We start from the raw sequence: 22,709 nt of genomic DNA, 5'->3' as shown, positions 1-22,709 counted from the left end.
TGTTCAGGTGATATTTTCTAATCAGCTTTTTACAGCTATGCTGCATCACCTTCAAGAGTTTTAACATTTGGGTATCATGGTCCAAAGGACAGTGCACAGTATTTTCCCCTTAATGTGTTACTAGTGACTTGTTATATCAAATGTAGAGTATTAAATGTATGGGTAATTGTTCCTTTTAAAAAAAATTGAAATAACTGGTTTTGCTTTTTAAAACCACCACCCATAATGAAAATGTCATTACCTAAGTAGTGCCTTTGTGTATAGAGAGAGATAAGACAAGCAGCTATGCACTCCATGCAGGCTCATCCCATTTGAATTGATATGTGCTTGAGAACAATGGGTGTGGCTTCAGATATTTAATACTTTACAGCTGCTATAAAAAGTCACTGAAAAACATTAAATTGAAAACATTTTACAGTTCAATGACTCTTTACACTAGCAAATAGAAGGAAGACCTGGTTTATTCTCTTTGGGTACAAGTGCCCTGCAGAACCTTTATCTGTCACTATCTTTGTGATATCCCTAAACCTTTTTATATGTCACATGACAGAAATCCAAGAGGTCACACAATACATCATATTTAGAAGAAATTCTTATTATAATCTTAAATTAGCTTAAACGGGGGGACAATCTTTATCCCTAAATCTGAGTGAAATGGTAACCAGATAATATAAAAAAAAGCCACTGCAATGTGTGACGACGCAAACGCTTCACTTCTAGAACCACCACTGTGACCCACTTGAGTAAACACCACCGTTGTATATCCAGATACCCTGTTAGAGAATCACCAGATAGACTAAGGTGACCCTTCACCTATTATAATAATTGGTGCAACAAGGCTACTCATCTGTAGTTCTAGAAAATGACATTTTGGGGTGTAAGCAGAGCTCCAGTGCAAGGAAGCAGAAGAATGAATCAGTGAAGTTTGTAGAACTGACACTGTTTCCACATCCTATCCAGGGTTTTCTTCTTTCAGCTCTATTTCTGCCCCTTCTTACCCATCTTCCTCTCTTCCTAGAGAACAGCACATGTAAAAAGGGGGACAACCTTACAAATCTATGGGTGTTGGCACCTTTGAGAATTATTATACACGTACCATGTGACAGCCATCAGCCAATCACAAATGCATACACTTATTCTTGCACATGCTCAGTAGGAGCTGGTGACTCAAAAAGTTTAAATATAAAAAGACTGTGCACATTTTGTTAATGGAAGTAAATTGGAAAGTTGTTTAAAATGGCTGCTCTATCTGAATAATAAAAGTTTAATTTTGATTGAGTGTCACTTTAATTCCTGCATTGCAAAAGATCTGCATAGAAATAAGCAGTATAAAAGTCATTTTGGTAGACAAATGTTTTGCAGTCTAGTTGGGGACAAATATTAAAGAGCTTCTGTAATAATCAAGCTATTTGCAATATAAAGCTCTGGGGAAGTAGCAAAAAACTGATTTCAGATAAACCTTACAGGACAAATAAAAAATAAAATATTGCAAACTTTTAATTTTATCTAGTGATCCAATGCCAAAAGGCATATGCGTGTATGCCACCAATCACCAGCTAGCTTGCAGTAGTGCATTTCTGCTGCTCCTGAGCCTACCTAGGTATGCTTTTCAACAAAGGCTGCCAAGAGCACAAAGTAATTTTGATAAGAGATGTAAATTGGAAAGTCTTGCAGTCTCTATTTAAACCCCGAAAGTTGAATTTTGACGATCATGTCCCTTTAGCTTCCCTTTTTTAGCTGAGCCAGAAGCAAGTGAAATGCTTGCTGGGTACTGACCGCTTATCCTACAATTTATAAGCTTATAGGTTGGATATGCAAGTAAGGCAGAATCCGTATGGAGTGCACAGAGAGCCATTTTACAACAGATATATATCTACAAATTCAGGCGACACGCTATTCAGTGGTTAATAATGCAATTTACGCATAGAGATTTAATCTAAAGGCTCCTTATCCTTCATGTAATGGCTTGTGATAGATAAGCGTGTGTTTCCTTTCCTCTAAAGGTTTTACAATTGCCTGACTCACATGACATAACAAAATAACCAGAGAAAGATATTACACTGTTCAATTTTACCCTGACAGTAATCATCAGCTTTGCATTGACTGGAGTAAGCAGACTATTAAAAAAACATCAAGCAACAGCTGCTGAAAGTGCTGAGAAAGCGACTCTGGCTCGCAGCTCGGCCTGTTCTTGTTTTTCTATCTATTTGTTTTCATTTGGATTTATTTATTTGTAAATGAGTAATAAATTGCATTTTTTATGCATTTTCACAACTGTGCATTGCTGATGAGCTTTGCCCTGTAAGGAAGAAATAATTAGAACACGTTTCTGATATGTTTTTATATTTTAGTTTCGATTTTTTTCCCCATGGAGGCCTCAACAAATTGAAGAACTTGAGGATGAGAGATAGGGATGGCTTATTGCTTATTCTGAAGTTGTCAGTCCTACAAAACTAATTTCCTGCAGAACTCTTTGCTATAAAGCAAAACAAACAATATTTTCTTCTCAGTTCATTGTGTTGACATGATATACTAAAGGTTCTGGCTCTGAAATGGTCCAATTTCCTCAAAAATAATAAGACTTCAAAAGGATGGGACATATCCTTCAATAATACTACTGTGAAAATTGTCCCCAGTTGTATTGTCACCTATAAAATATCACTGTATCATCAGCACGGCTCTGAAATGTGTCCCAATTAACAAAGAAGAAACTGAATTCTCTGCAAGGCCTGGCTCAATACATTTTGCTGTTTGGTTTAGAAAATAAAATGATGTCCCCATCAACTCTCAGTCCACTACAGTCTAAAATCAACCATAGTCAATTGTCTCAAAGATTAAAGTTCAACAGGTGAAGTTTTATACAAGATCATGCTGGTACCCTTCTCTTGAAAAACAAAATAATATTGCCTGGAATATGATCTTACTATGTCACCCATGTTAAATGCTCCCATTGTCCAGTGGTCACAAAAGGTCCAATTATAGAACTGGCCCTGAGTTTATACATTTTAAAATATATACACATCTTAGAAAAATCACAGACCTAAGGTCACCATTGTGCTGTTTAAATATGGGACTTTTAGCTGGGTATAGGCCCAAATGTGTCCAAAGTGTAGAGTAGGTGTGGTCTGAAGTAATGACAAGGCAGCCATTGATGAGATATCTTAATGTGAGGTTCACATACATATTTAGGTGGTCTGAGGTATGACTAGGTGGTCCTGGGAAAGAGTTGGTGTGATCTATGTATCTGGTTGTGTGACCCCAGGGCATAATTGGGTAAATCCATGTACATAGCTAGGTGGTCCAAAGTTGGGAACCCAAGGGAATACTGAGTGAAATAAGGGTTGAGTTGGTGTGATCCTGGTCTGTGTGCATGGCTAGGTAATCCTGGGCAAGAGGAGAGCCCATGGGGGGATGGGGCAGCCAGAGGTGGAGTTGATGTAAACAAAAAAGAAAAGCACAACTCAACTGTAAACTCTTTTAACTCTATAACTGCTGCTCCTTCTAATGTTGTTTGTCCTCAGTGCTTGTGACAGAGCAGTGATTCATCACAGATGAAATGCAACTCTGGAGGTAAAACAAGTCACACAGAGGACTTCCACTGTAGGGAGATGTTGCCCCAATGCGTATTTGCGTGTAAAATAAAAAAGCAACATTTGTAAAGTAGCATGATGCATTCAAAATGATGATGATTATTAGTATTATTGGGTAGTCAGGTGCAGCCAGAGGGAAAGCACAACAAAAGCAAGGATTTGGGTTGGGGTTTGCCCATTGGCTGCTGCCATGTTGCAGCTTGGCAAAAGAGAATCAAATGCATGCCTAGCCCGAGCACTCACTATATTGCAAACTAATACACTCAGGGCCAGATTAAGAGTTGAGCACAAACGTTTGCAAGCAAGCGATAAGGGGTTTATCGTGGGAGTTTGCGCTCATCGGGTTTATTGCTCGTAATATGGGTTGAAAGTAAATGCGATCGCTAGAGCGCAAGGGATTTATGCTAGAATGATTACCGCCTGCTCAGAGCTCTGGTTAACTGTTTCACGAAAAAAAGTGTCACAAAACACATTGAAAAATACGTTACGTAAGTACATTTACACTCATAATACCACTATCTAATAAAGATTATTCAAGTTTAAGTTATTAAGTATTGCACACAAAAGTTATAAGCGCTCAAAGATATGAGGTCTCATGTGTTATAAAAACAAAGACATAGGGGCCGATTTACTAAAGTGCGAACGTACATGATAGGATTTAGCGTATCATGTCCGCCACACATCGATACATTTCTGGTGAACTGTTTGTGCAATGCCCCCCCTGCAGATTCGCGGCCAATCGGCCACTAGCAGGTGGTATCAATCAGTCTGATTGTATAGGATCGGGCGGATTGAAGACCGCAGCCTCAGAGGCAGCGTACAAGTTATGGAGCAGCGGTCTGTAGACTGCTGCTTCATAACTACTGTTTCCTGCAAGCTTGAAAATTCGCCCCCATAGTCATTATTTAGTTGGGTTTATTTGATAAACACTTAAATAAATATGGTGTCAGGTTACAAGTGGCGTGCTAACTACATTTTTTGCTTGCGTGCTAACTGTGCTTGTAGTAAAATTTTAATGTGGCCAGGTTACCACACGTATTACAAGTAGAAAGTAAAAAGTTAGCACAAGAGTGAAAGTCTGATAAGCGCTAACTTCAGGACTTCGGATAGCGTTAACTTTTTCTCCCCATAAACTTCAAAGGGGCACACTAACATAACACAGAATTAGACTAACTGTGCTAATGCTGAAGGTAGTTATGAATATTTTACATTCCAATGTTCTTCACATTGAAGAAAATGTTGTTTTTATTTTTAAATATATATACCTGATGATTTTTTTTTTAAATATCTATGTATACCTATATATATCTATATATATATGAATATCTATGTATAAATACAAAGAACATTTTCTTCTAAATAAAGAACATTGGAATGTAAAACATTTCTATTCAAAACACAGTAAAACACATTTTGCCATATTCAAATGTATTAAAAATTATTTTTCATGTTTCAAGGTATTTGACTAGAAAGGGCTCTAAAGTGTTCATATGTGCATATATTTATGAAAATACATATTTATACAAGTAAATATATAAATACATACATTTACACACACACACACACACACATTATAGCCCTTTCCAGTCATATACCTTGCCAGCTACCATATCCCTTTTAACCCTTATAAAAAATTATATTAATATTTATATGACAAATATATCAATCAGAAAGTGTATTTATGAGTGTTAATAGTTTATTTTGATATGTTTATGAAGTGTTTGGTGACATTTTTTTAACAATTACACTTTATGCTAGGTCTTCAGGCACACTACTTACTTTCATCTTGTAATAAGCGCTCGATACATTGCATGTTATTATTATTAGCGCAACACTTGTAATCTAGCCCAAGATGTGTTGATGAATTTGTTTTTTTTTCTAAACTTGTCAATTTTTTATGTTTAAATGTTAGAAATAAAAAGGGTTAACCCATTATCACTGATCTGCGATTTATTTGGATGCAAAAGCAACCTCAGTAAAAGACTGAAGCATCGCATTCTGACAGAAGTGGCTGACAAGGCCAGAGAATCCCTGAGGCTAAGTCTGATCTTCTCTCTGGTCATGAGGTTAAACAAAATTCTCTCTAGCCTCAGTGATGTTTAATTCTTCACTTCCTCATCAAGCAGAGAAATAGTGTACTCACCTGAATGTAACAGAATCTTATAGCAGATAGAGAAGGTTTATATCCATTGTTAATAGCTGTTTAACAATTACTCAGTATTCATCTATCTGTCTATCTATCATCTATATATCTACAGTATCTATCTGTCTGTCTATCTGTCTGCCTGTCTATCTATTATCTGTCTGTCTGTCTATCATCTATATATCTACAGTGTCTGTCTATCTGTCTGCCTGTCTATCTATTATCTGTCTGTCTGTCTATCATCTATATATCTACAGTATCTATCTATCTATCTATCTATCTGTCTGTCTATCATCTCTCTATCTATCTATCTATCTATCTATCTATCATCTATGTATCTGTCTATCTGTCTGTCTATCGATCTATCTATCTATCTATATATCTATCTATCTATCTATCTGTCTGTCTGTCTATCTATCTATCTATCTATCTATCATCTATGTATCTGTCTATCTGTCTGTCTGTCTGTCTGTCTATCTGTCTGCCTGTCTATCTATTATCTGTCTGTCTGTCTATCATCTATATATCTACAGTATCTATCTATCTATCTATCTATCTATCTATCTATCTATCTGTCTGTCTATCATCTCTCTATCTATCTATCTATCATCTATGTATCTGTCTATCTGTCTGTCTGTCTGTCTGTCTGTCTATCTATCTATCTATCTGTCCGTGTATCATATATCTATCTGTCTATCTATCTATCTATCTATCTATCTATGTATCTATCTGTATCTATCTGTCTGTCTATCATCTATCTATCTGTCTGTCTATGATCTATCTATCTATCTATCTATCTATCTATCTATCTATCTATCTATCTGTCTATTATCTATCTATCATCTATCTGTCTGTCTGTCTGTCTGTCTATCATCTATCTATCTGTCTGTCTATCATCTATCTATCTATCTATCATCTGTCTGTCTGTCTATCATGTATGTATCTATCTATCTGTCTGTATGTCTATCTATCTATCATCTATCTATCTGTCTGTCATCTATCTATCTATCTATCTATCTATCTATCTATCTGTCTATTATCTATCATATATCTGTCTGTCTGTCTATCTATCATCTATCTATCTTTCTGTCTGTCTATCATCTATCTATCTATCTAGCTATCTGTCTGTCTATCATCTATCTATCTATCTATCTGTCTATTATCTATCTATCTATCTATCTATCTGTCTGTCTATTATCTATCTCTCTCTCTGTCTATCATCTATCTATCTGTCTGTCTATCATCTATCTATCATCTATATGTCTGTCTGTCTGTCTGTCTGTCTGTCTGTCTATCTATCTATTTATCTGTCTGTCTGTCTGTCTATCTATCTATCTATCTATCTATCTATCTATCTATCTATCATCTATCAATCTATCTATCATCTGTATGTCTGTATATCTTTCATCTATCTATCTATCTATCTATCTATCTATCTATCTATCTATCTATATCTGTCTATCTGCCATACTTCATGTTTTTTAACAAAATAGATTGATAAAATAGTTTTTGTATGTTGAACTATGGAAAAAGTAACTCTGTAGAAAGGACAATGTAATCACAGCCCAAGGCACTTGATCTTGCATGATTAGTTTGGTTTGGGAGCGACATTGTTCAGCAACTCTATAAAAGGGTAAGAACCAATGAAACATCTAATAATAAGGAGCAGAAGTTACTACACCACAATATTGAGCAGTAGTTACTACACCATAATAATGAGTAGAAGTTACTATACCATAATAATGAGCAGAAGTTACTACACCATAATATTGAGCAGTAGTTACTACACCATAATATTGAGCAGAAGTTACTACACCATAATATTGAGCAGTAATTATTACACCATAATAATGAGCAGAAGTTACTACACCATAATATTGAGCAGTAGTTACTACACCATAATATTGAGCAGAAGTTAATACACCATAATAATGAGCAGAAGTTACTACACCATAATATTGAGCAGTAATTATTACACCATAATAATGAGCAGTAGTTACTACATCATAATAATGAGCAGTAGTTACTTCATTGTTTGGTTGTGATGTGTTGAAATTTGAGCTTGCCATAGAGGGTGATCATAATTTGTATCAATCAGAATTTGCATATCATCAGAAAAAATCTTGGTATCACCTCTATTGGTGAATATTTTTGAAGAAAAACATCCACTCTGATGACTATAAGTGTTGTCTCCAACCATAAAAGTGCTGGGATATGAGGCAAAGGGATCATTAGAGTTTGGGCTCAGTATTACCTGAATCTAGAAAAAAAATTGATTTATCCAACCGCATGTTACTGTAATCTTAGAGGAATCTAGATTTCTTATTTCCTATCATTTTCTTTCGCCCTAGAAGGTAATTTAACCAAAAACATGATGTGATCATCTTGGTTACCATAAACTAGATTACAAGTGATATCTGATAGATATGTAGCTCTGGTTCCACCCAGACTGTTGACAAACCTTACAATCATAATAATAGTCATTGTTTTGGTAAATATATTGATATCAAAGTACCTTGCTATTAATTTGAGTGAATTAATTGCATTTGATATTGAAACCATCAGTGGGCATAGTCAATATTCCCTGCGACCGGAAGTAAAGTGTAAGGCTAAAAATAAAATTTGCACACAAAACATTAAATACATATTAAAATATAAGTATTACACTCACATATGTGCATGTTAACAATAACATACATATAAATATATTGAAATATAAAATATCCATTTGAAACAAAGTTAATGTTTTTTTAATAGACATTTTACAGATATTTTTGTTCTTACATCTATTTATATATCTTTCTCTGTATATATTCAAATACATATATAGCTTTTTTTTAAAATAATCATATATATATATAGAAATGTCTATTTAAAATTTAAAAAAACATTTTCCTCTATGTGAAGAACATTGGAATTTAAACTAAGTATTCAGGTTTAGCTCTGTTGGTCTAGTGCGGTGTTGGCTTAGTGCCCCATAGAAGTCAATGGGACAAGATGTTTGAGGGTAAGTCCTGAAGTTAGATCACCTGAGTCTTTTGCTTGTGTGCAGACAATTTACTTTCAACTTGTAATACGTGTGCTAACCCATCCGTATTAAAATTTTACTTTCAGCTGTGTTTGCGCTCAAGCGAAAACAACGTTAGCTTGCCAATAGTTATCTGGCCCTACATTTTTCATGTACAGCAATTCTAATCTAGATAATTGATAATTGTTCCATGAATTTATATTAACAGTCTTGCTAGATTAACATGATATAAAAGTGGTTTATTTTCTCCACCCTTTATGGAATTGAAAAAACAATGTATACAGTTCTTAAAACTGCATAACCATCTTCGTATGCCTCACAGCATTTGAAACATGTTTCTTCTCATTTTATGAAGTTATTTTAAATCATTACTGCCTGCTCAGTTCCATTGGGGCTACAATGAGCCTTAGGTAAAATAGCTAACTTGTTTTCCTTCTTTTTAAACAGTAAATTAACTCCTATAATGATGATAGATTACAATACATTAATACAACACCATTAGTTTTAGACGATTTCCTTGTTGTTTTGTTTTCTGCTATTCTTTTTTAATCATATAAAACAATCTCCCAATGAGATACAGATTTAAGAAAAGTAATTAATTTCTTCTAGTTGACGAGATTGGAAGCAAGTTTCATGGCAGCCATTTTAGAACAGACTATTGAAACAATATTCCCACCATGAGTCAACAACTGATAAATACCCAGTCTACAGTGAAGCCATTTAAGATTAGGTAAAGGGGGGGGGGGTGTTTTCAAGAAAACTTTGCGATCAATATTTTACAAAATATCCCTCAAGCTTGTTATTGTACAAAATGTTTCTTTCGTTTGTAAATTCAGGTCAGCTCTACTTATTTTATATATACATATTTTAAAATAATATTACTATGGAGTATGTTTGGTTGGTAAATATACATAAGCAAATGGGTATTCTCTGACCTTTTATATATTCGAGCTCAACCTTTTGGTAGGTCTGAGAATCAATTAAAGATTGGTAATTTTTAGTCTTTTAACAAGACGATATAAATGGGGTTGAACAGAAGAGTTTTAAGGGCTCGGTTTAAAAACGTTTGTGTGGACAATGTTTTAAGCCAGGGAACCTGTCCAACTTCATTCACAGCCAGTGGTGCATCTGCTGGTGGTAGTTAACCTTGCACAAGAAGTCTCTTATGCATCCCCACTCCCTGCCCTTTTGCAATCAGTTGTGCAAGAGCAGGGTTAGTTAATCACCCTGGATTGATCAGTTTGGGAGGATTAAACACTGCCACTTCGCCCACTGCTTCTTAAAGGGACATAATACTCAAATGCTAAATCACTTGAAACTGATGCAGTATAACTGTAAAAAGCTGACAGGAAAATATCACCTGAGCATCTCTATGTAAACAAGGAAGATATTTTACCTCACAATCTCCTCAGCTCAGCAGAGTAAGTTCTGTGTAAAAAGTTATACTTCACCTGCTCCCAGCTACAGGTAAAAATAAAAAAAAATGAAAAAATGAACAGCAGCCAATCAGCATCAGCAGTGCTGAGGTCATGAACTCTTACTGTGATCTCATGAGATTTGACTTAACTCTCATAAGATTTCATAGTAAGCTTCCTTTACCTGATTGGTGAAATAACATGAGAGTGCATGAGGCTCATCCTTTTAGCTGTCCTAGGACAGACATACTAATATGCTGCTTAGAAATCCTTTACAATGGGAGGTGGCTACTGAGGAACTTTTGAGGTAAAATATCTTTCTTTTTTACATAGAGATGTTCAGGAGATATTTTCTAGTCAGCTTTTTACAGCTATGCTGCATCACTTTCAAGTATTTAAATATTTGGGTATTATGGCCATTTAAGTTGTGGTTGCAGGTTCACAAGAGTGAAATAGTACTGCAAGATCATTAAGTCTCTTATAGTCATTTTATGTGACTGTAATACTTTCTGACAAAGATAGCGTCCAGTGTTGTCTTTATCTCTTTTACCAAAAGGATCTAAAATCTAAATGTGTAATTTGTGTCTCAGCTCCGATTAATCCATTCACATATTATTACCAGGGAAGGTTTTATGTTGGTTGCCACATTTCTCTCTCTGTATGACAGTAACTAGATGTATTTTGTGTGTACTCAAATTTAATTAATCAAATAATATATTTTTTGGGCACAATTCTCTGAAGCTCTCTTGTCTATCTATCTATCTATCTATCTATCTATCTATCTATCTGTCATCTGTCTGTCTGTCTGTCTGCCTGTCTGTCTATCTTTATGTGTTTGTGTGCGTGTTTAATGTATATGTGTGTATCTATACCATTATCTCTCTTTCTCTGTCTTTCTTACTCTTTCTCTACCTGTTTAACTTTTTTCTGTATCTGTTTCCATAGTTTTTCTCTTTTCCCATTTCCTTCTCACTTTCTCCTCCCTCTCTGTTGTTAAAGTGATATCAAGTTTTAATTTAATATAAGCAGCAGTGCAGTCAGAAGCATTTTCTTTACTTGCTTTTTCCAAAAAGGTTTATTTTAAAAGTGGTCAGTGAAATGGTCACAGCTTTTACAGTACTATGTTATGTACACAGACACCCTCATTTCATCCATGCACTGAATGCTCACTGGACATATCAGTGGCAGATTAGCAAGTATGTTACAAAAAAAAAAATATCTTGGTGAACTCTATACTGTTCAAGTGCCCCTTAAAAAACAAACAATAAAAACATGCTGTCACATGACCAGTAAGTACATTAAAAAAACATATACATAAATGGGCCAGTTTACAAGTGGCGCTCTAATGAATGCTCCAGCTCAAGAGTTAACTGTGCTAGAAGTAAACTTTTTGCGCTTGTCTGGTTTCACTCGTATTAGGAGTTGAAAGTAAACTGTTTTTGCTTGTGTGCTAACCCGACAAGCACCACAAAAATCAAGCAATGGAGAAAAAAAGTGAAAAAAAACACTCTAGCCCATACTTGATCTCATATTCTCAAGTGCGCTAACCCGACATGAAAATATGAATATTTCCCATTCCAGTGTTCTTCACATAAAATATGTTCTATTCATAAATACATATTTCTACATATATCTGATGGGTTTTTTTTGGTACAATATCTATCTATCTATTTATCTATCTATCATCTATCTATTATCTAAATATATATATATATATATATATATATACACATATATATATATATATATATATATACATACATATGATTTAAGTATAGATATATAGGAATATCTATTTATAAATACATATTATTATTATTATTTATTATTATTGGTTATTTGTAGAGCGCCAACAGATTCCGCAGCGCTATAAACAAAGGGGGAGTACAACAAAACAATAGGGATCAAATGGGTAGAGGGCCCTGCCAAGAGTTGCACTGTTGTAGTCAGCTCTTAAGAAGGTGATCTACAAACAGCTGGACTCTTAGGCTCACATGCTAAGGGGGTTCAGGGGATAGCAGTGGAGGAGAGGAACTGGTATTAGGAAAGGTTAGTGTAGGTTGTATGCATCCCTGAATAGTAGAGTCTTTAGGGAGCATTTGAAGCTTTTAAAACTAGAAGAGAGTCTTATGGAGCGAGGCAGAGAGTTCCACAGGATAGGAGCAAGTCTGGAGAAGTCCTGTAAACGGGAGTGTGATGAGGTGACAAGAGAGGAGGAGAGTAGGAGGTCATGAGCAGAGCAAATGGAACGGGAGGGAGAGTATCTGGAGACATATGCAGAACATTGGAACATAATATGCAGAACATTGGAACATAATATATTTACAGTAAATACATACATACTTTATTAAATATGAATATTGTAGAAATATGTTTTTACATGTTTTCATCTACTTAACTGCAAAGGGCTCCAATGCACTTATATATGTTTATATATGTATACATATGTATTATGTGTCTGTAAATACATATATACAAAATCAAATATATAAATACATATGTACATACCATATATACATAGACTTCTTTAAACATGTATATGTATTTATCTATATGTTAAAGCCCTTTGGCTGCCTATTTTTCCTGAGTCCTCATATCTTTCAGTCCTTATAACTTTTGTGTGCAATATTTTTTTGTGAATGATTTTTATTCAATAGTGTTATTATGAGTGTAACTGTACTATGTAATGTATTTTGATGTGTTTTTCGCAAAACAGTTAACCAGAGCCTTGAAGTCACGCTAATCATTCTAGCGTAAATCACGATTGCGCTCAATCAGTCAGTTTACTTTTAACTCATAAGCACTAGGAGCGCAAACCACAGCGATAAACCCGATATCACTTGCACATATACGTTTGCACTACACTCATAATCTAGCCCTTATGCTTTTAATTAACAACTCTTGGCTAAAAGAAAAAACACAATGTAACAACTGTAGCATTTTATTTTACTTGTCATTCTCTTGGTAGTACCAGCAGGTGGTATTATTCCCTCACATAACCCAACATCCAGCAGTACTAGATATGCTGTGAATTGTATTCTGTTTACTTCTATAAAAATACAGAGATAGAAAAGCACATGAGAAATAAACAAAGCTTAAACAAATACAAAAGTAAATCAAATAGACATACTGTAAGTGATCCATTTTTTATTCACCTCCTTTTATTACTATAATTATTATTATTAATAATATTTTCTCTTGTATAGAATCCCCATGCTCTATAGCTCTAAGTACATAAACTAGGAATACATAGTAACTTCAAGGACAAAACAAACAAAAAAACTTGAAACCAATCCCTGCTTGGACACGCCCACCTGTAAATCCTCCATTTCATGCAAAGCTCTGCCTCTTCCACGCATGGCCCCATCTGCAAATTACCCATGGGCCATTGCACACAAGAGCGCAACCTCCCACATCCAAGAAATCACCCAGCAGATTTCGGGGGCATAAAAAAGGAATTATTAATAACTTAAAAATACAACATGATTTAGGAGGACGGCTCTACCACTAACTGTTTACAAACTATCGGCTAGATTACGAGTTTTGGTCGGTAACGGTGTGCGGTGCTAACGAGCCTTTTTTTCTCACCGCTCACTTAAGACAACGCTGGTATTACAGGTTTTCTTCAAGCCGGCGTTAGCTTCTGAAAAGTGAGCGTTGAGCAAAATTTAGCTCCACATCTCACTGTAATACCAGCGCTGCTTACGGTAGCGGTGAGCTGGCTAAACGTGATCGTGCACGATTTCCCCAAAGGAAACAATGGGGCTGAGCTGGCTGAAAAAAAAACTAACACCTGCAAAAAAGCAGCGTTCAGCTCCTAATGCAGCCCCATTGTTTCCTATGGGGAAGTAAAAGTTATGCCTGCACCTAACACCCTAACATGAACCCCTAGTCTAAACACCCCTAATCTTACATTTATTAACCCCTAATCTGCCGCTCCGGACACCGCCGCCACCTACATTATCCCTATGAACCCCTAATCTACTGCCCTCAACATCGCCGAACCCTACATTATATTTATTAACCCCTAATTTCCCCCCCAATGTCGCCGCAACTATATTAAATTTATTAACCCCTAATCTGCCGTCGCCAACGTAGCCGCCACTATAATAAATGTATTAACCCCTAAACCTAAGTCTAACCCTAACCCTAACACCCCCTAACTTAAATACATGTAAATAAATTTACTTGTATTTATTTACCCGAGTTAATTGTAAGTCATTTATTTAATTCATTTAATGATAGTGCAGTGTTAGGTGTAATTGTAATTTAGGTTAGGATTTATTTTACAGGTAAATTTGTACTTATTTTAACTAGGAAGTTATTAAATAGTTAATAACTATTTAATAACTATTCTACCTAGTTAAAATAAATACAAAGTTGCCTGTAAAATAAATATAAATCCTAAGCTAGCTACAATGTAACTATTAGTTATATTGTAGCTAGCTTAGGGTTTATTTTATAGGTAAGTATTTAGTTTTAAATAGGATTAATTTATTTAATAGTAGTAATTTTATTTTGTGTTATTTAAATTATATTTAAGTTGGGGGGTTAGTCTTAGGGTTAGACTTAGGTTTAGGGGTTAATAAATTTAATATAGTAGCGGCGACGTTGGGGGCGGCAGATTAGGGGGTTAATAAATGTAGGTAGGTGTCGGCGATATTAGGGATGGCAGATTAGGGGTTAATAAAATGTAACTAGTGTTTGCAAGGCGGGAGTGCGGCGGTTTAGGGGTTAATATATTTATTAAAGTGGCGGCGATGTCCAGTCGGCAGATTAGGGGTTAAACATTTTAGTTAAGTGTTTGCAATGTGTGTGTGTGGGGGGGGGCGCGGTTTAGGGGTTAATAGGTAGTTTATGGGTGTTAGTGTACTTTTTAGCACTTTAGTTAAGAGTTCTATGTTACGGCGTTAGCCCATAAAACTCTTAACTACTGACTTTTAAATGTGGTAGGAGTCTGGACAGGAGAGGGTCTACCGCTCACTTTTTCAAGCAATCGTAATACCGGCATTAGGAAAATCCCATTAGAAGATAGGATACGCAATTGACGCAAGGGGATTTGCGGTATGCAAAAATCGCAGAAAAAAAGTGAGCGGTACACCTGTACCTGCCTGACTCGTAATACCAGCGTGCGTTAAAAAGCAGCGTTGGGACCCCTCAACGCTGCTTTTTAAGGCTAACGCAAGACTCGTAATCTAGCCGTATGTGTTATTTCATGGTATTAGATTTGATTTCCTTGACTCACATATATTCAGTAGGATGATGAATTGATGCTGATCAGTTTGGGCAAATTAAAGGGACATTGTACTGTTGTATTAAAATGTATTAAACTACTTTAAAATAGCTGCTTTACCTTTATCATGATAATGGAGTGGGAGTAGGGCAGTCTAGTCTATTAGAAATGCTGTTCCTTCATAAGATTTGAATACAATGAACTCATATTAGCGTCTTCCCTGAGTACATAGTCACTTCAAGGACCAAACTAAAAATAACCCTGGAAACCACTTCCTGCCTTGTCTTGCCACTTTTGCCCAAGGACATATCTGTACACCAGAACATGTAAATAAAACCAAGAGACCTGTCTAGAGAAATATGTAACCATGAAAAATGGTGGAGAATGGGGATTTCAAGTTGCTAACTCACCTGATAACTTGCTATAGTTAAGGCTTAAAGGGACACAATATTCAAAAAATATTTCTGTTCTACATTTCAAAATAAATTAAAAACATTTTTTATTGATGCTCTTATGCTTTTTAGTAAAGTCTGACAAAATATTTTTAACTTATTTAACTTTAATATACATGAAAAAATACCATATCCCTTTAAATTAACCCCTTTGAAGCGCATGAGGAGCTATACTCATCATGCACATCGCAGCCTGTAGGCGCATGATGAGCCCTTTTCGCCATGCAGGAGAATTGCCGAATAAATGCTGTTTTCAGCGATCCCCTGCACTACAGGATGAGGATTGTTGGTGGTCTAGTGGACGGCTCTCCCAGGCTTCATGGGAGTGCTGGTGATGTCACTATATACGCATGTGCTGATGTCACAAAGGGACTGAACCATGATGCACCAATACCTGCAAGGGAGCTGGATGGGGTGGGGGCTATTCAATCTTATCAATCTCAGTTTCCTTAGCAGCTACAAACCTCCAAGATCCCTCACTTGAAAGAGAATCACCTGCTGGTGATGCAGTAATAGAAATCAGATCTTTTAAAAAATAAAGTTAAAAACACATGGGGATTTGCTTGGGAATTATATGTGTAGAGACTCCTAAAAAGTTTATTTTCTAGTAGACAAGTCCCTTTTTTTATATGAAATGTGCCTGTATAGTCAGGTGATCACTGTGGTAACTCATCTTTTTTTGTGAGCTACTGAAATGTTCTCCAATCGGCGCTCTAGCTACAAAAAAGTTTTTTCCTCCTGCCATTAGGTGGTAAACTTTACAATTGAAATAGAATCAAGGCCAAAGTTTGTTGCTTTAAAACAAATATGAAAATGACTTGACAGGTGGATATATAGTGATTACTAAAGCTGAGTATTTGGTGCAAGAATTTAAAGACATGGTTAGCTGGAAAGTGCCATCTCATCTCTTAATTAGGAAGCAATACTGTCAACATATTAAGTAATTGACAGACTGATATAGTTATAGAATATGGGTGGATTGTATAGACACGCGCACACACACACACACAACCACCAAAAATAAACACACACATATAAACCAACAACACAAAAAACACAAACACATATACACATAAAAAGACACACACATAAATGCACAACACATACACAAATAAGCACACAACACACAGAAAGGTAAAGACACATCACATACACACATATAAACACACATAAACAAACACACACACACACATAAATACACAACACATACACAAATAAGCACACAACACACAGACAGGTAAAGACACATCACACACACACACATAAAAACACAACACAAAACACACATAAGCACACAACACAAAAAACACAAGCAAACACATATACACATAAAAACACACACACATAAATACACAACACATACACAAATAAGCACACAACACACAGACAGGTAAAGACACATCACATACACACATATAAACACACATAAACAAACACACACACATATAAATGCACAAACACACAAATAAGTATGTTTAGCAAGAAATATAATATGATATTGCTTGACTTATTATAATCAATTGCTATATACATAGACCAAGAAAACTATATATTCTTCCAGAACAAAATACAATAGAATCTCTGCCACAATGCCATATGAGCGGCATGTGGTCTTCTATGTGTAGCAAATGGGTAATGAGATGGGGCACTGTGCAATCACAGCCAGACACAGTACTAAAATAAATGTGCTAAAAATACCCTTGTTTATCCAGATACAAAAATGTACGTTTGAGAAATGTCACCATAGTCTCTAAAACACAGTTCATAACATCTCAGGTCTGAGAGACTTAGGGAAAGCTAAGGAGGATGAGGGACTTCACAGTATGAAAGGCAGACTTTATTGGTCCTCAGAAGCAGCTGATTGTCCCAATGATAGGTATGAATGATTCAGGCAGAGGCTGGGTGATAATGGGTATGGTTGCACATGTGTTATGGGGGTTGGTTGGGTTCTAGATGTCTTCTTTAGCAACCAGATAATTAAAGGGACAGTAAAGTCTAAATTAAAATGTAATAGATTGGAGAGAACATGACGTTTTCATCAAATTTCCAATTTACTTATATTATCAATTTTACTTCTCTTAGTATCCTTTGTTAAAGCGTAATCCCAGGTGAGTCTGTCTTTAGCCATCTGGCAGCACTTTTTGCAAAAATGTTTATTGCAATTGTATACATAGTTGCAAACACTGCTGCCATAGGCTGCTAAAAACATGTGCACACTCCTAATGTCCTATTTGCCTACCCACATACAAAGTGAACAAATTTGGAAGTTGTTTAAAACTGCATGCTCTTTCCCAATCATGAAAGTTTAATTTGTGACTTTATTGTCGCTTTATTAAGGTGGTGAAAGCAACAAAATAAACAGTAAATGGTGGAACTGTTGCTCACTCTCCTTTAACTGAAGAAAGCATCACAGTATAAAAAACCAAACAAACAAACAATACTTATCCCTCAGGTTTTACAAAGAAATAATGATTTGCATGTAGATAAATGAAAGAAAAGTTGTTAATTGCACCATCATTTAATAAAACATGGAATAAACAAAGTGCACACAATTGTATATATTTAGATAATGTAAAGAAAGACAAAATATTATTTAGGTTCATTTCTGAATGCAAACAAACCTTTTTAAAGGGAAAAAATATAAAGTTGAGAACAAAACTGAGGATAATTTTCTGCTAAGAACATAGATAACGAGCATCTGTTAGATAATTCCCAGTAACGCAGCAGTGGCTTTAGCTGCAATATTAGTCATATCTTTACCATAAATATCTGCATCAGATGAGGACACAAATACAGCGGACACTCATCTAAAACAGAATACAAAGATAAATAACAAACTAAATATTACTTTGTTTCTACCTCAAAATGGATCTCCTTTTAAGCCAATACAAATTTGATATATTTGCCATTTTCCTGCTGAACATTTACTGTAGGATGCATTGCTGATGCAGAAGGTTTGGTGGCTTTTTAAGTAAATACAACTTCACTAGTAGTAGATGAGTGTTAGTCGGAGCATGAATTTATTAAAAAATAATGATTTACAGATACATTTTCTTACTAAATCCCACTACATGACTAACATAGATACATAGTTACATTAACATCACATACGTGTAGCTAGGCTTACTAATATCATTAACACTTATGAATATTGCTTTAATAATGTTATACCAAATATTTTCATTCCAGAAAGAGGCAACAACGCACATTTCAAACAAAAAGGTATGACTCAATGCTGTTCCGTGTTTGTAAATCTGTCAGGAATAAATTAACCCTTTATTTATGTATGTAGGGGACCGGACCATGACAGATCATTTGTATTTGATGAAGCATAATGCCTGATTTCTTATTTTGAAATGTGATTCTGTGTTTTCTTTTATGTATAAATTCATCAATTTCTGGGGTGGAAAGAACAAAACAGTATTTGTGCAAAATAGCACAATTTAACCCTTTTTAAGATAATGCTGATATCAATATGACTAACTACAAACATTATAGTCCACATAATTGCACTCCAGGAGCAAAATAGGTAAAGCAACCAATATTCAGCTTATTTAACAATCCCACACAAGAAGGAGCTTCAACAGACTGACACATTTCATGCTAAAGGTAAGGCTCAGTCTTAGTCATAACCACAAAGATTGCTCTGTTATGCTCTGTGTTTCAAGCTAAGGATAGTGCTCAGTCATAGTCATAACCACAAAGATTGCTCTGTTATGCTCTGTGTTTCAAGCTAAGGATAGTGCTCAGTCATAGTCATAACCACAAAGATTGCTCTGTTATGCTCTTCATTTCACAATAAGGGTCATGCTTACTTAGTCATAGTCATAACCACAAAGATTGCTCTATTATACTCTGCATTTCACAATAAGGGTCGTGCTTAGTCATAGTCATAACCACAAAGATTGCTCTATTATACTCTGCATTTCACAATAAGGGTCGTGCTTAGTCATAGTCATAACCACAAATATTGCTCTATTATGCTCTGCATTTCACAATAAGAGTCGTGCTTAGTCATAGTCATAACCACAAAGATTGCTCTATTATGCTCTGCATTTCACAATACGAGTTGTGCTTAGTCATAGTCATAACCACAAAGATTGCTCTGTTATGCTCTTCATTTCACAATAAGGGTCATGCTTAGTCATAGTCATAACCACAAAGATTGCTCTATTATACTCTGCATTTCACAATAAGGGTCGTGCTTAGTCATAGTCATAACCACAAAGATTGCTCTATTATGCTCTGCATTTCACAATAATAGTCGTGCTTAGTCATAGTCATAACCACAAAAATTGCTCTGTTATGCTCTTCATTTCACAATAAGGGTCATGCTTAGTCATAGTCATAACCACAAAGATTGCTCTATTATGCTCTGCATTTCACAATAAGGGTCGTGCTTAGTCATAGTCATAACCACAAATATTGCTCTATTATGCTCTGCATTTCACAATAAGAGTCGTGCTTAGTCATAGTCATAACCACAAATAGTGCTCTGTTATGCTCTGTGTTTCACACTAAGGGTTGTGGTCAGTCATAGGGGCCAATTTATCAATGTCTGTCCAACATGATACGCTGTAGCGTATCATGTCCGACAGACATTGCTGAATGCCGACAGCATACGCTGTGTGCAATGCCACCCCCTGCAAATTTGCCGATAGCAGGGGTGTCAATCAGACCAATCGTATGTGATCAGGCAGATTGATGTCCGCAGCCTCAGAGACAGCGGACAAGTTATGGAGCAGCGGTCTTAAGAAACTGCTGTTTGCGGTGAGCCTGAAGGAGTTTGATAATTCGGAGCTTGACAATTCGGCCCCATAGTCTTAACCACAAGGGTTGCCCTGGTATTCTTTGTGTTTCACACTAAGATTAGCGCTTAGTCATAGTCATAACCACAAAGATTTCTCTGTTATGCTCGGCATTTCATGCTAAAGGTAGCGCTCAGTCAGAACCACAAAGATTGCTTTGTTATGATCTGCGTTTCACGCTAAAGGTAGCGCTCAGTCAGAACCACAAAGATTGCTTTGTTATGTTCTGCGTTTCACACTAAAGGTAGCGCTCAGTCAGAACCACAAAGATTGCTTTGTTATGTTCTGCGTTTCACACTAAAGGTAGCGCTCAGTCAGAACCACAAAGATTGCTTTGTTATGTTCTGCGTTTCACACTAAAGGTAGCGCTCAGTCAGAACCACAAAGATTGCTTTGTTATGATCTGCGTTTCACACTAAAGGTAGCGCTCAGTCAGAACCACAAAGATTGCTTTGTTATGTTCTGCGTTTCACACTAAAGGTAGCGCTCAGTCAGAACCACAAAGATTGCTTTGTTATGTTCTGCGTTTCACACTAAAGGTAGCGCTCAGTCAGAACCACAAAGATTGCTTTGTTATGTTCTGCGTTTCACACTAAAGGTAGCGCTCAGTCAGAACCACAAAGATTGCTTTGTTATGTTCTGCGTTTCACACTAAAGGTAGCGCTCAGTCAGAACCACAAAGATTGCTTTGTTATGTTCTGCGTTTCACACTAAAGGTAGCGCTCAGTCAGAACCACAAAGATTGCTCTGGTATGCTCTGCAACCCTAGGAGTTTTTTTTCATTAAATAAAATCTCACTGTAAAACTAAAGTGCAAGAGTATATAAAGAGTATAAAAGCCCAGTGCTATTTTAAAGCATAAGTGAATCTTACCTAGTAGGACTTCAGTAGCATATTTATCTTTATACATCTTTTCCTTCCTATGGTTTTTTTTTAATATGATCCTAGAAAATCCTGCATTCTTGGATTTTTTTTTATTTTTTAAATCACAGCCAACCTTTTCAAAAGCCTTTTTTTTCACCAATATTAGACAGCTCTGACTAACTCATCAAATATTTACAGACATTCACAAAGCGTGTCGCACAAACTAATATCGGGTTAGAACAAATTAATCTTGTAAAAAAAACATATTTAAAAATATAATACCAATGAACATTTTATAAAAAATATAATGATAATGTTTATTTAATATATTCAATCATCTATTTATAATTAATGGGCTAAATATCACAACTTGACAAGAACATACCATAAGTGGACAGCTAATTCATCCTACTAGATCCCTGCAATGTGTGATTGCTTTGCACTGTAAATTAGGGGTGGATATTTCAAGCAGATATACAAATAACATACACTGTGATAAAAATATAAATCATTAATTGTATATATGTTTAGAATATGAAATCCCAATATCTACATGTTCCAGTAGACCGCAGACCTAGGGTTAAATTACAAGTGGTGCGGTAACTGTTTTTAAAATATAAAAAATGTATATATTCTATGGATACGTTTTCTAATTTTTTACAGTATGCATGATAATTTTTAATAATAGTTATTAATATTTTTATATTTTTAAATATTTTATATTTAATATTTCAAGAACACCCTTATCTTTACCCGGTTCTTCACAAAGAAAAAAATGTTTATTTTATATATATATATATATATATATATATATATATATATATATATATATATATATATATATATATTGGATATAAAAAGTCTACACACCCCTGTTAAAATGTCAGGTTTCTGTGATGTAAAAAATTGAAACAAAGATAAATCATTTCAGAACTTGTGTATATATATATATATATATATATAGATATTTATAGGAATAGATATACAGGTATAGGTATATAGTTATAATAAAAAAAAAAAATTCTGTGTGTCAAGAACATTGGAATGTTCTGTCGGGTTAGCATGCGAGCGATAGGAGTTAGATTTTTTCTTCTGCTCTCTCTATTGAAGTCTATGGTTAACATGGACACGATATCTCTTATATCTTTTGGTTAGCGTGTTTCTGGTTTTTCTTGTG

The 22,709-nt window shown here is 35.3% G+C and overlaps 1 protein-coding gene across 2 annotated transcripts in view; it reads left to right on the top strand.

The window, feature by feature from the left end:
* LSAMP (limbic system associated membrane protein) overlaps positions 1-22,709 on the top strand; it is a 1,151,692-nt gene that overhangs the window by 1,084,602 nt on the left and 44,381 nt on the right. Inside the window, exon 8 of one of the 2 annotated variants that reach the window (XM_053705841.1) lies at positions 19,051-19,083. The exons of the other annotated variant lie outside the window; for it this stretch is intronic. Coding sequence (XP_053561816.1) covers positions 19,051-19,083 — 33 coding nt within the window. The remainder of the gene's footprint in view (positions 1-19,050; positions 19,084-22,709) is intronic. 2 annotated transcript variants of the gene reach the window in all.

Source organism: Bombina bombina, chromosome 3 (assembly GCF_027579735.1).
Source record: "Bombina bombina isolate aBomBom1 chromosome 3, aBomBom1.pri, whole genome shotgun sequence".
In the NCBI taxonomy this organism is placed as follows: Eukaryota; Metazoa; Chordata; class Amphibia; order Anura; family Bombinatoridae; genus Bombina; species Bombina bombina.
This window is presented reverse-complemented; position numbering and strand designations above follow the sequence as displayed.